The 15,565-nt window shown below is 40.4% G+C and overlaps 1 protein-coding gene across 1 annotated transcript in view; it reads left to right on the top strand.

The window, feature by feature from the left end:
• The window catches only part of LOC143819185 (bifunctional heparan sulfate N-deacetylase/N-sulfotransferase 3), a 71,421-nt gene that overhangs the window by 35,893 nt on the left and 19,963 nt on the right, over positions 1–15,565 (top strand). Inside the window, exons 4-6 of the mRNA XM_077300458.1 lie at positions 1,734–1,888; positions 5,191–5,376; positions 7,861–7,989. Coding sequence (XP_077156573.1) covers positions 1,734–1,888; positions 5,191–5,376; positions 7,861–7,989 — 470 coding nt within the window. The remainder of the gene's footprint in view (positions 1–1,733; positions 1,889–5,190; positions 5,377–7,860; positions 7,990–15,565) is intronic.

Genomic DNA, 15,565 nt, shown 5'->3' with positions numbered 1-15,565 from the left:
CTGTCTAATCCATGGCATCACATTCTGATGAAAGTTCTGCAGGGCTTGTAAGATGGAGCTCTTTGGCCAGGCATTTGGTTGGGGCTGGGCCAGGAAAATTGGGTCCCTACCCATATATAGGCCCCAGTAGAACCCTGTCAACTGGGCAGAGGAACCTCTGCCAAGGACGACTTTTGGATATTGGAGACCAGTGTGCCCTGGTTTTATAGGCTGTTGCTGGGGTAAGGGGAGGGATTTTTATGGGGTTTTATTCAGAGTTGTGCACGGTGGTGTCAAAGTGGCCATTCCAGGCTGATGCAGCCAGAGCTGCAGTGCGAGGGAGGAAGGGAGGCCCCAGCGCATCAGTCAGTGCACACACACAGGCACAGAGCTCTGCACCTGTGTGCAGGTGCCAGGTTGCACATCTGTGCTTGCGCCTCTCCCCCCCCCCACACCCGTGCTGCAGTGCTGGCTGTGTTGGCCTGGAATGACTGCTTCGGATGCCACCATGCACAACCATAGTTTTATTCTTTTATTGTAAACTGCCATGAGCCAGACTGGTTTTGGGAGTGGCGATGAATAAATCCAATAAATAAATAAAATCAACATAGTACAATTTCACATTCTTGGTTGTAGCAAATATTTGTGGGCCATGGTGGTATTAATTTGTAAATACTAAATAATCATCTACATCAGCAGTCCCCAACTCCAACCTTTTTCAGGCTGGGGACCGGGGGGGGAGAGGGAGGCAGGGGTGCCGGCATGCTAGCACCTGCAAACCGGCCCACGCTGTATCAGGCCACGGACCGGTGGTTGGGGAGCACTGATCTACATCATCAATACTCCAAAAACTGATTGCTTTGAGAGTTTATTCAACAAACTTATCATTTCTCCTTGGATAATTAATGGCCTTAAAAACCCTTTAAAACAGTTACATTCTTCACTAGAACTCATTGCCCTGCCTATTGCACACCTATCTGACCATTATTCTGGTCTAAGTCTCAGCACAGCTATTTGTGGGTTTGAGCTTCTATAGAAGGATTTATTTTATACATAATTAGTTCTATTGACTTTTCAGACTCCCTTGCCTTACCACATCACTAGTCATCGACTGTGGTGTTCCATTACATGTCTTGTAAATTTGAAGCTTACTCACAGCAGTGTTTCTCAGAGTTTAATTCAGCCTAGTGAAATGAAGTCCTGTCCCCAAAGTATTTCCCAGTTTAACTAAAATTCATTGGGTCAATCAGTGCAAACACACATCCTCAAACTGGAAGACCCAGTTCTTGTTTTAAACATATAGATTAATTATTATTTCTTCTGTCTTGTTTTGGTCAAATACAACCAAATTAGATAAGGTACAACAAAATACATGAATGGCCCTTATTTGGCTTGGGGCTCTGGTGGAGGTGCATGTTTTTCCTGACTGGATTCTGTTTCTCTGAAGAAAGAACATCCTCTCTCTGCTTGTTATTTTATCCTTTCTAGAGTTGATAAACAATCCTGAGGAGGTGGTTTAAATCAGCTATACCCTCCAGTTTTGCCAATGTCCCATCCCATGGACCTGAGTAATGCCACCTACAGTTACATATTTTACAAACCATGAATGTCCAGGATGCCTTCTATGATTGCTTGACAGGGTTTTTTGGGGTTTTTTTACTAATGGGTAGCTTTTTTGCATTGCTGATTCTGCTACTGTTGACTACTGTAATGATAAATTTGGGACTTATTAAATTACGTATCTCTTTCTGCAGGAACTGTAGAGGAAGATGAAGGTGATGATTTATTACTGGGGTCTGTGGATGAATTCTGGTGGTTTCCTCATATGTGGAGTCACATGCAGCCACATCTCTTCCATAATGAGTCATCACTAGTGGAGCAGATGATTCTCAACAAAAAGTTTGCCTTAGTGAGTTCAATTCCTACACTGTGCATTTGGTGAAGGTGTTTTATATCCTGATCTATATCACACATTTCCTCTTTTAAGGCCTTCTCTCTGCTAGAAATTTCGTGTATTTTATTTTTAGGGGAATGGACTGAAATGATTCTGAGCAATTTATCTGGATTGTTAATTGAGTTGTGCTTTTATGACTCCATTGGATGTGAATTAATACCAATCAGATTTGTGTTCCAACATGGTGAGGGGCCATGGTTCATTGGTAGAGCATCTGCTAGGCATACAAAAGATCTCATCTTTAATCCCCAACATCTCCAATTAAAGAATCTGGTAGTAGGCAGTGTGAAAGACCTGTGCCTAAGACTCTGGACAGCAGCTGCCTGTATGAGTAGACAATAATGATTGTGATGGACCACTGGACTGATTCAGTGTAAGGGAATTTCATGTGTTCATATCCCTACTTTGATTCAGACCAGTTATTTTTTTATTCACAAGTCTTGTGGTTAGTTCAGATAGATTTGGGGCTCTGACCTCTTATCAAAGGCATATTTTCTGAGCCTCTTAAGGTTGCTGTCATGTTATTCACCATGAGCTCCCAATTCAGTTGGAAAAAGCAAATAAATGTCTGAATCAGCCTTCAGTAATGCAACTTTGAAGAACATATTATAGCCATTATTTACATTTTAGTGAGAATATATTGGTACAACATGAGGAGCTACTTGTCATTTACATGTCAAGCCTTAAAATAAACATCTGTATTAAAAATACATGAAACAATAATATTTTACGCTTTTCTTTCCATCTGGCATTTTTTGTAACATATGGTTTATAACTAATGCCTTTTCATAAATCTTTTTCCCCAATCAATACAGAAGAGGTTCAAGGTTGAAAATATACATAATATGTAATATATTTATGATTGAAATGATAAACTCTGCTGCCACCTATGAACAAGTGACCAGAGTGCAGCATAAATGACTATCATACATTTGGATTAAGCTACACAAGCCATAAGAAAAGAATTCTCGCAAATAGCCTATTTTCTCTCCCAATACGTTCACTGCTGATTGTGGAAGGGACGGTGAATACTGTTATATTAAATATAAAAATAAATATAACTGTAGCAATTACTGTAGTGCAAATGTAAGAGTTGTCCAGTTTTTAGGAATTGGAATCACATAAATTAAAACTTCTTTCTGTTTCAATATATGCTCACATAACTCTGGAAATATATATAAAGGATGCACAGGTTATGGCTGTGTGTGTGTGTTTGATAGCTAGTAAAAACCTCCCAGCTAGAAAAAAACTCCTTCCCCTAAACATTTGAAAGTCAAAAGCACTGTCCTTGGAATCTGTCTTGTTGGCAGTGTTGTTGTCATAGTTGTGTTTTCTTTGTAAATGTTTTATATCGTCTGAATGAATTATAAGATTCTAAGTAAACATATTGATGTTGCCTGTACCACATCGCTATTGTCTATTCTGCATTTGATAATAGTTTCCCCGGATTTCAGGTATTCAAAGGTCACTCCCATCACCTCACACCTTTATCTGGTGATATGGTTGATCTAGTCCATACCAGGAATGTGCTGTACCATTATACATTGGTCCTGCCCTAATCAAACTGTCCATTTCAATTACTTCTGCACACGTATTATCATCACACAAGATTATCTGCTGTGATTTGGAATGGGAACCTCGTAAAGATTTGTGAGACAGGATTTTTGTTTGTTTATTTTTGGTTTTAAGATTTTACTGCAAGACAGGATTTTTCTCTCCTTGCAGATTTGACAGCTAGATACTATGCTTACATGCAGCTAGGCACCAGATAACCCACATAATCTTTTGTTTAAGAGTGATAACCATAGAAGTTGGTAAAAGGAAGCCCGGTAAGCCTAGTTGTATCGACTATTGCAATAGACACAGAATTGCTTGGGGAAAACCTGCTGTTTTCATTAATGAAGTATTTGATATAAATTGGTTGGCTGACTGGGAAGAATTTAGGAGGTTAAAACAGAATTGGGAAATTGTTTATATGTGCTCACAAGAATTGACAAATAAGTCCTACACTGAATTTAGTGAAGCAGAGATTTAAGATCACAAGGAGTCTTAATTTTTAAGCCTTAAATTGTAAACCTTACAACAAATGATTAGGAATCTGAAAGAATCTAATTTGCTATCATTATTAAAACATGTGAGTGTTTATCCAGGGTTTTTCTAAATATGCAAGTCTATTGAAATTAACAAGTAACTCATAGAGGGTCATTTGGATGTCTGCAGACAAATATCCTTGATGGGAAACTAATAAGATGAACTACCAGAGATAAACTCGGATCAGGTTATAGTTGAATGGGAGTCAGGTTAAGATTATTAGACCAAAAGAAAGGAAAGTACAAAGACTATGAAATATGATGTTTGAATTTGCAAAAGAAGTTTCCTGGATGGAAAATTACGCTATAATAATCAGAAACAATGTGAAAGGCTATATCATAATATTGGGCTTATAAAAAAGGAATACGAAAGAGTGAAGTGACAAGATCAGACCAAACTGCCTTTGATGTTATTTAAACTCTTGTTGCTCTTTTTTCTACATCCATTTATACATACATTAAATTTTATAATATTTAACTTTTAGCATGTTCACACTTTAAATTTTCTGTAATTTTGACATTCCCTAGTTAATCAGACTTGCCCCTAATAATCCTTCACTGTGGTATAGAGGCTTTTCCCTCTGCATACTCATCAGCTGCAATGAGATGGGGCCTTTTCTGTGGTGATGCCTCAACTGTGGAATTACCTCAGTTTGCTTGGTGTCTACTTTTTAAAAGTTTCTGACATCCAATAGAGCAGTGGTCGCCAACCTTTTTATCACCGGCCAACGCTTGACAATTTTACCAAGGCCCGGTGGGGGGGGGTAGTCTTTTGCTGAGGGACGTTGCTGCCGCCTGAGCCCTTGCTCCACTTGCTTTCCTGCCGGTGCCCCTGACTTCCTGCCGCCCGCTGGGGGGCAGTGCCATGTCGAGGGGGAGCGCCAGCCATGGAGGCCGCTAGAGAGCACCAAAGGTGAGCTGGCGGCAGAGTGGCAGGGCAGCCCCCGAGGCAGCAGCCGGGGAGGAGGACAAGGAGGTTCCGTGGCCGGTACCACCTGATCCATGGACCGGTCCCAGTCCCCGGACCAGGGGTTGGGGACCACTGCAATAGAGGACATAATCACTGGATACTACTATCATATTTCATGTTTTCAAATGTATGCATGGTGGATGCAGACACAGATTGGCTTTGATGGATTTAGCTTTCTAGGCTCTTCTTTTTTTCAGGAACATGGTATTCCAACTGATATGGGATATGCTGTGGCCCCTCACCATTCTGGCGTCTACCCTGTTCACGTTCAGCTTTATGATGCATGGAAGAAAGTCTGGAATATCAAAATCACCAGCACAGAAGAGTATCCACATTTGAAACCTGCCCGCTACAGAAGGGGCTTCATCCACAAAAGCATCATGGTAAGGGGGTAGAGGCTTTTTCCTGATCTTCAATGTTTTTTGTTACTTTTCTAGGGTTGTTGTTTTTTTCAAAAAAGAACAGATGTTAAATTAGCTCAGAGAACTGAAAGTTCACGTTGTCTGTAGCACATATGTCAAGCATAGTCATTATTTTTGACAAGCAGTGGCTAGCAGAAGTCAGTATTTTAAGCTTTTCTTCTGATCAGCATGACAATGTCTGATGATGTAGTCCTTTGTTGTAACCAAGCACAAACAGCAAACTTGTTGGGGGGGGGGCTGGAAATAGAGGATCATTGAACTTTCCCCCCACCTATTCTACCAGTACCCTTAGTATTGCTGCACCAGCATCCTCTTTCTTGTGTTTGTGTACAGTACACTGGCATTTTCTTGTTGGACCATGATATTTGCCCAGGTCCATTGGGCATCTGCTTTCACTATAATATGTGACATCAAAACAGCAAATGGCAACAAAGTCCCAAAATTGTACTAAGCTATACCATTTACAGAATTGAATGTTTGAATGTTCCCCTGCATAAAAATGTTCCCTACACATACAAAATGCTACATACACTACATGTTAGGAGTATTTTTATAGAAGTACACCTTTATATACCATCCCATCTTTCCAGTAGAAACAGAATAAAACTATCTTTGCAAAGCTTCAAACAACCCAAAATTGAAAACAGTCAACTTGTCTATCTAAAACAGAATCCTTATTTTATGCTGACAAGTACTATGAATATGCATGTAAGCAAACAGGCTACTGTGTTTGATAACAACTATTCTTATCTGTGGATTGGATCTATGAGTATCCTCATTTTTTTCACTGATTGGCTAAAAACAGCCAAACCCACTGTGAAGTTGACTAATCTCTCTCATCCAGAAAAATCACCTTTCTTGGCCAATATCTAGGTTCATTTTCTGTTTGTTTTCTCTCACCATGCTGAGAGCCTGTGTGGTGTAGTGCTTAAAGAGTGGTGGACTCTAATCTGAAGAACTAGGTTTGACTCTTCACTCCACTACATGCAGCCGGTTGAGTGACAATTCTCTTAGAGTGCCTGTTATGGGGAGAGGAAGGGAAAGGTGTTTGCAAGCCGCCTTGGGACTCCTTCAGGTAGTGAAAGGTGGGAAATAAAACCCAGGTCTTTTTCATCCACTTGCCACACCACTCGGATGCTTTGCTGTAGGAACAGGAGACCTGCTTCTGAAGACTTTATATATATATTAAACAGTACTGGCAGAAACAGAGACAAAACATTCAAATGTGTTAAATAAATAAATGTTATTAACTTGCAGGTATGATAAACAAATGTCAGTTAAAGGCATAACCAAAGAGAGATGAAGAAGCGTTCCATCAAAACTGTATTGTTCTTACAATTCTTTGTGCAGTGGTGCACTAGAATATGATGTCACACCAGTTGCTGACATGCTATTATGTTTATGCAGCTTCTCTGCAGTTTTAAGACTAGAAAGATTATTATTTATTTATTTATGTAATTTATAGCCTGCCTAATGGCAGAAAGTGAAGAGGAACTAAAGAGCCTGTTGATGCGGGTGAAGGAGGAGAGTGCAAAAGTTGGCTTGAAACTCAACATCAAGAAAACAAAGATCATGGCATCCGGCCCTCTCAATTCCTGGCAAATAGAAGGGGAAGAAATGGAGATAGTGACAGATTTTATTTTCCTGGGCTCCAAGATCACTGCAGATGGGGACTGCAGCAAAGAAATTAAAAGACGCTTGCTCCTGGGGAGGAAAGCTATGGCAAATTTAGACAGCATCCTAAAAAGCAGAGATATCACCCTGCCAACAAAAGTGCGTTTAGTCAAGGCTATGGTCTTCCCAGTTGCAATGTATGGCTGCGAAAGTTGGACCATAAGGAAGGCCGAGCGTCAAAGAATTGAGGCTTTTGAACTCTGGTGCTGGAGAAGACTCTTGCGAGTCCCTTGGACTGCAAGGCGAACAAACCGGTCAGTCCTCGAGGAGATCAGCCCTGACTGCTCTTTAGAAGGCCAGATCCTGAAGATGAAACTCAAATATTTTGGCCACCTCATGAGAAGGAAGGACTCCCTGGAGAAGAGCCTAATGCTGGGAGAGATCGAGGGCAAAAGAAGAAGGGGACGACAGAGAATGAGGTGGATGGATGGTGTCACTGAAGCAGTAGGTGCAAACTTAAATGGACTCCGGGGAATGGTAGAGGACAGGAAGGCCTGGAGGATCATTGTCCATGGGGTCGCGATGGGTCGGACACGACTTCGCACATAACAACAACAAATAGCCTGCCACTCCCAGCCAAGCTGGTTCATGGCAGTTTATTATTATTATTTATTTATAGACCAACCTTTTCCATAGAGCAGATACAAGTTTAAGTCCTCCTAGTTGCAGTGGAAGAGTTCAATAAATGTTATCTCTTTCCATTAGAAGCAGTTGAACTCTTAAGTGCTTTACTTTGGCTAGATCACGCCCTGACTCTCCTTTTCTCTACAGGTTCTTCCTCGACAAACCTGTGGTCTTTTTACACATACTATTTTCTACAAGGAATACCCCGGGGGTCCAAAAGAACTAAACAAGAGTATACAGGGAGGAGAACTTTTTTTCACAGTTGTTCTCAACCCAGTAAGTGCCTAAATTATTTTTAAATGCTTAGTAAAAAGATAACTGGCATCTTACATGCAGTTATGAAGAGAGCTTTTTACAATTTCCAGAATGTTTTTCTTTAGTAGGTCTGTTTGTGATATGTTTAAGGTCAAGCATTCTGCTTATATTGCAAAATTTACTAATCCTAGACTTTGTTTTACTTACTGTTCATGAAATGGTGGTAAAAGTTCTGTACTTCTACTTAAGCCAATAGAGCTGGAGTATTTAGTATATGAAAGTAGTAGAAATGCTTTCATTGATACTATACAGAAAGTCTCAAGGGGAAACTTGAAGCAATAAAAGAACCCTGCTGGATCATACCATTAGTCCAGTATCCTTTCTTAAATAGTGGCCAACCAGCTTCTCTGGATAGCTAGCAACAGGGCATAGAGGCCTCCACAGTAAGAAGGCTGAAAAAGGCTGGTCTACTTTTGTAACAGTCACAGGTGTGCAGCTGGAAAACCCTGTCTTAATATTCTTTGTAGCCGATGATTTAGCCCACTCATTCATAGATAGCAAAGCTAGTGTACATAATTTATTTTTCCACTTAATTCAGTCAGTAATGATAGAATTTCTTATCTGTACCTATTTGTTCTTTCAAGAGTAGTTCCATCATTTAAAGGAAACTCTCAGGGCCAGTGTAGACAGCAGAGAGAGTGATCTTTCTGCCTCATAAAGCCCTAAGTCTCTGAGGTTTTGTACTATGTATCAGGAAAAGTAGACAGCCTTTCCTCCATTATTTTTCAACTGCCGGCTTTCTCAGTTGCTTTACATTTCTCCAGAGAGCGAATGCAGTGTCATCTATATTCTTTTAATATTTAATATTTTCATTTTCCCTTCATATCTGCATGAACTGAATGTTTAAGTAAGGGTTTCATTTGGGTTTCTTTCTTGCTTTCTATTACTTCAAGTTTCTTCCTGACATTGGTTATCTCTTGCCTTACTCAGAGCACAGGTTGTTTGAAGTATATGTGTTTTTTAAAGATTATACTTAGGTAAATTAATGATACCTATTTTCCTTTCATTTTGACATGACTCTATTGGCACTTCTAGTAACAATTTACCTCCTTATTGCATTACTCCCAGATCCACCTGCTGATTGCCTTGCTGAGCTTTCTTTATTTTTAAGTCAGTAATACTATTATTTTCATTAAATAATTTCCATTTGGATGGCACCATGGTACTTTTTCTGTATACGCTTGTTCATCCACAGTAAGAGCTCCACTGCTTTTTAAATGTATTTTCTTCCTTCTTTGGGCCAGCCTGCTATCATAATGGGAGAAAGATGTAAATGTTCAGTGAAGTATGCTGTTACGATGATCTCCTCCTTCAGTAAGTTAGACCTGAAACGTTAGGAAATACTTTGGAGTTTCATGGGTTGAAAACGACACAGGCCCTCCATCCAGGCCTACTTCCTAATGAAATGAAGTAATAGAAGTCCTTAGGGAGATGGGGGTCTATTAAACATATCCAGGTCTTCGTAGGTTGCATGGGATGTCTCACATTTAGCTTCTGCCTTAGCAAACAATCAATCTGTTAAAACCTCCAGCTGCTCTTATAAGTAGTATTTCTCCAAACAATACTTCCTTGTTCCCAAAGTTTTTTTCTGACTAATCATTTTCTTGCTGTTCATGTAGTTGTTCAATATCACAAGGATACAATACTGCACTGCTGTTGTTATCCAAATAGTTCCTAATTAGTTGGGGGGATTAGCTTTAAGGAGAGGGTGTAACTGGAATTCTCCACCTATATATATATATATATATATATACTTTCTAAATGAACCAGGCAAATGTTCAGCTGGAAAAGCTTGTTATTAAAGAGAGAGAGAGAATAAAACAAATAGCCCACAATGAACACAAGAAAAACACTGAGAGGAGAGAGGAGAGAGATCTTAGGGAAGGGTGATAATTTCCAGACTGCAAAAGTAGTAAAATGGCCGATGTTTCATGAAAAGAACCCAACAAAATGGATATTTGAGGATCTAACACACACACACATACACACACACTGGTGGGAAGCAGAGTGCTTGGGATACAGGGCAAAACATGCCTTCTGGTGGATATGATTCATTTGATAGAAAAACAATAACTTAATGGCCTTTCCTGAGCTGGACAATGATGTGTGAGAGGTCTGACAAATGTACAAGTACCTGGCAGGAAGGACTAATGCTTTAGGTGAATGGAATTAAGTGCTGCTTAATTAAGGTAAATGGGTACGAGAAAGTGATGCTGGGTGTTTATGGGATAAGCCCAAGGGTGAGTCAATAGATTTTTGGGAGACTTATTGTCCTAAATTATGTATCCCTGAGGCATGGAGGGGACAGTAAACATTCAGCCATTCTTAATTACACTTTTAAACTACACGTCCATGCTTGTTGTTTAGTGTTAATCTTTAATTTATCATATTAGGGTTGGATTTCTTAGTGCTTCAGAAAGGAAAAAATAATCCTGACACTATCAGAGTAAAATTACTTTCCTCCTCGTTAATTATAGATTTGCTGTTTGTGTAAATAATTTTGCCAACTCCAATTTGGGAAATTCATGGAGATTTGGGAGTGGAGCCTGGGAGGGGGGAGAATTTGGAGAGCCAGAGGACCTTCCCAAGGCCTCCAAAGCAGACATTTTTTCTGGGGAAACTGATTATTGTCATTTTGGGTACAGTTGTAATTCTAGGAAAATCCCAGGCCCTACCTGGAGGCAAGCAACTCTAATGTAAATGTATATAATCACCCTGTTCCGACTTTTTCTTGTAATCTTGCAGTTAAGCACCAGCTGATCTTACTGAGATCAAGATATTTCTTTGCCTCCCCATCCCCAAATATTTATATAAACCCAAGTTTTTGAAAGGTCTGCCCAGTGAGAAGGGGATCTGTGCACTTAGCCTGTGATGTCTGGGGTTAAACATAAAAATATGGGACCTCTCCCCAAAAGGAACTACTTAAAAAATGTAGTCATATTTTCACAGTATGAATGTCAGTGTCAGAAAGATTTCATTTTTCCAAGCAAGTATCTGAATTTGATTACAACAGTTCAATCTCCTGAGACATTGTATCCATCCAGCTTTGTCAGCACAGTTAAATATATATTCTGGGTTAACAGAATCATGCTTCTGTTCAGAGTTCACAAAGATGAGATGCTCCCAGTCTCCTAAGGGCTTCTTGTGAATGATAAAGAAAATAAACATTTAAGTTTTGAACTGGATATAAACAGAAAACAGAGTACTGCCTTTGAGTAGTGTATTTGTTTTCTAAGACATTCTAATAAAACATGACAGAAAGACATGATAAGTCTCTCTGAGCCCATAGAAGAGCAATTTTACCCAAGGGGCAAGTTGAGTTCAACATACCAACATACCTGACTATAAATCTAGGGGAGTAGTTTTGCTTCTGTTTCACACTGTTTGTTTCCTGTCATGGACATACACGTTATATCTAGGCTACTACAAATACACATCCAGTCTCCCATCATGTGTATGTTATAGCTACTATTTGTGCCTATTTATGTTGAGGTGATGTAGCGAGTATATGACAGGTGGCTGAAAGAAAATAGGTTTAAAGCCTCAGCTAGGCTAGCCCCATGTAATGCCTCCCAATTTCTTCGATAAGAGGTTTATAATGACTTGCTTTCCATGTTTTGTTTTTTATATTGATAGTTTATGGTATTTCTTTTGGTGGTATTTTTATTTGTACATTGCCTCCAGCAGGACTCTAGAGAGGGAGCATGTAAATATGCTAAAAGAAGAAATCATTCAGCAGGGCTGGTTTTAAGGTTCCTGTCTGTATCCCATCAAATAACAAGGGATACATAGCTTTCTCTGTAGTGCAGTGGTCTCCAACCCGCGGGCCGCAAAGGCCTTGGCGCCGGGCCGCGGCTCCTTCTTCCCTCCCCCCCGAAGCGAGAAGCTCACCAGGCAGCTCCCCCAGCAGGTGGTGGGAAGTCAGGGGCGCCGGCGGGAAAGCCGGCGGGAGGGGAGGGAAGAGAAGCTTGCCGAGCCGCAAGCTAATCGGCCGCTTTAGCAGCCGATTTGCTGGCAGCCCGGAGGGGCCAGGAGGGGCAGCCGCAGCCGCCAGCATGGCGGTGGCGCAAACGCGCATGCGCGGACTGCCATGCACGCGCGTTTGCGCCCCTGCTGGGCGCAAACACACGTGCACGGCAGTCCGCACAAGCACGTTTGCGCTGGGGCTGCCGCGCGTGCACGGGCCCCCGGGCCGCCCGAAAGCTTGCGGACCGCTGCTATAGTGGGTACAGCACCATGGTATACCTCTATACCTTACTTTCCTTTATCTTTTTCTTGGCTGAGCGGCCCCTTTTCTTTCTTATTTGTTTCTTTGTTTGTACCACCCAGTTCTTTCAGAGTATATAGCTATATGCTCAGCCACCCTAAAGACCTGAGTAACCAAGTAAAATCCTTTTTTTATCTTGGTCTGATAATGAGGCGGATGGTAATTCAAAACTAACACTTTAAATGTTGAGGGGAAATGACCTGGTAAGCATCGGCTTTAGGACTTAGAAGGTGAATAGTCAACAGGAATGAGTAACTGTGTAAATATAAATAGCAGTTTTTTATTATCAAGTAGCTGTTTGGTTATTGTGTCAGGTCTTTAAAACTGTACAGAGAGGTCTCTTGGCAGTCAAATGAAATAAATAAGCATAAGCATCTCAACAGTACTTAAGTTAGTGAGAGCAGGAACATACAAGTCCCAGTTTTCCTTTTTAACCATTTGATAGACATTACCCCCCCCTTTTTTTTACTAGGACCAATTTCCCTCAGAGAAGGGCTACTCCTCCCCCTCCCCTAATTCAGAACCACCCTTGATTCTGTATGTCTGCTTAACTCTTGTTCAGAGATCTCTCTCCAGTCTCAACTGTAATTCTTAACTGCCATTCTCAACTGTAGAATTTCATTTGAATCCTTTGCCATGCATGGTTCTCAGACTGGGTTAAAATATGATTAACCATTTACAGCCTGTCACACTATCATTAGAAAAGTAGTAGATTCAGGTGGGCAGTCATGTTCCATTGAAGCAGCAGAACAAAGTTTAACTCCACTAGCACCTTTAAGACCAACAACATTTTATTCGTGTGAATGCACACTTCTTCATCACCTACACGTGCTAGGTCCCTTAGTTCTTGCTTATACCCAGAACTTTATTGGTCTTGGAGGTACCACTGGACTTAAACTCAATTCTTTGCAGATCTTACCAGCCACTTTAATCCAATCTCAGTTATAACTGTCCAGTTACTTATGCATCTAGACCAGTGGTTCCCAAACTTATCTGGCCTATTGCCCCCTTTCCAGAAAAAATATTACTCAGCGCCCCCTGGAAATTAAGTTTTTTTAAATCTTCTCTTCTTTCTTTTATGTTTTCACCGCCCCCTTACAGTTATTCATCGCCCCCAAATGCACCTGTGGCTCATCACCGCCCCCCTGGATCGCTGCAGCACCCACCAGGGGGTGGTAGCGCCCACTTTGGGAATCACTGTTCTAGACTTTCACTAGCCCTTCCTGGTGACTACCCACCCCCCTTCTACTTATAACTCATGGTTAAGGATGCCTTGTTTCACTGTATCTGAAGAAATGTGCATGCACACAAGAGCTTATACCTTTTGTTGGTCTTAAAGGTGCTACTGGACTCAAACTTTGTTCTAGAAATGTAGTATATTTTACTTTGCCAGCAATTTTTATTTTAGCAAGTGTTTAATTGATTGGATTCCTCATTTAACAAATTGTTTATGATAAAAGATATTCAGTATTAAAGATCTTCTGATTGCTTAATTCTGCCCATAATTGTAATTTTAGTTCCCATGAAAAATAGGGCGGTTATTTTAAATAAAGCTAAGAGTAAGAAATTTGGTTACTAACTAGCTACCATAGCGCTTTATTAGGGTACCACAGCCAAAGACACCACAGATCAGCTGGCCTTATAATCTGCGGTACATTTTATGGGTAGAAACTGTTTATAGCCCTTGTAAAGTCAAGAGAATTGGATGTTACTGAAGAATTGCTATTTATTGTCTGGCCGAAAACAGCATTCCAGATAAGACTTCAGATGATACTAAGATAATGTTGGAAGACCTTTATTTCATTCCTGATTAATCTAGGATAATATGCCATAGGGCAGTGTGGAGCCTGAGACAGATAATCAAAATCCTTCCTATCCTACAAATAATTGAATAACCAACTATTTTACACCCTTCTTTGCTGGCAACTAAAATCTGTTGCCTAAGGCAATCATCTAATCTCTGACTGCAAGGCCAGCTTATTCCAAATCTTCTACTCCCTTTGGATTCACCTTGACATTCCTAGGCTTTGCAGGCACTGCTATATCAATCATTTGCTTTAGGCAGCATTCAGACAACATGTTTTGGAACTCTTATGGGCTGTCTGGTGCTGGGTTCCTTTATTGTACTGTTATAAATTTATGGGAACTGAAATCAAAGCCAAACTGAAATTAACATCCCATCCTATTCTTTGACTAAACAGAATCACGGAATCATAGAATCACAGAGTTGGAAGGGGCCATACAGGCCATCTAGTCCAACCCCCTGCTCAACGCAGGATCAGCCCAAAGCATCCTAAAGCATCCAAGAAACAAAAGATAATGTGTGGCACATGGAAAACTAACAAGCTTTCATGGTCCATCTTCATCAGGAAATGTAATTGTGTCCTTCCTTGTTGTCCATGATCACCCAGTGAGCTTTCATGGTAGATTGGGAATCTGAAACTGGGATTCTAAAAGTCATGTGGTATCAAGTCAGCAGTGGTTGCAGCAGGGCCTGGCCCCAATAAGTCTTCCTTCAAAGGCCAAAACAGGTCTGAAAGAGTCCTGTCTCGTCTTCCGTCTTTTATTGGCAAACACCAAGGCTTGAAGTCGGAAGTACTGTTGTTGCCTATCAAAAGACACAATGTGGGCATTTATTTCTTAACATTGCTTCTGTTTTGCAGTAGGGTGGGGTTAACATCCCCGTGTATGTTTTTTTTTTTTTAAGATTTCAGATTTCTCTGCAAACCTGGAGCTTCTTTCAGGCTTGTAGAAAGATCTTTCCAGTCTGTTCACAGCACTAATATCCAGATAAGACCCTATTGAAAATTAGAGTTATTGATATAAACTGGGAGGAAGGAGAAGTGTGAAGTTTCAGGATGCTTTCAATTTCAAATGACTGAATACAGGGCTTTAAAAATACCATTGAACTTAAAAAACGAATTTCTGTTCATCAATTTAAGAAAATATATTCAATACAGATAGAAACCTAATTCATTATTCTGTCACTTTGTGAATCTAATGGAGGAAGAACAGCTGCTACCAAGTCGCAGAATACCTGAGATTGAACTCTTCTGAGTAATACAAAGATAGTATCAGGGACCTGCATACATTGCATACACAATGCAAAATTAATTGGAAAATAGATGGTCTGAAAGTTAAATATGCTCTTGTGGCCTGTAAACATTTGTACTGCAACTAAAATAATAGCACTATATTACTGAGGTTTGCTTCTAGCATCCAATGGAAACATATTCATTAATCATCAATCTTCATTGTTGCTGTTTTTAT

This window comes from Paroedura picta, chromosome 10 (assembly GCF_049243985.1).
Source record: "Paroedura picta isolate Pp20150507F chromosome 10, Ppicta_v3.0, whole genome shotgun sequence".
Lineage (NCBI taxonomy): Eukaryota > Metazoa > Chordata > Lepidosauria > Squamata > Gekkonidae > Paroedura > Paroedura picta.
Note: the sequence above shows the minus strand (reverse complement) of the source record. Positions and strands in the feature narration are given on the sequence as shown.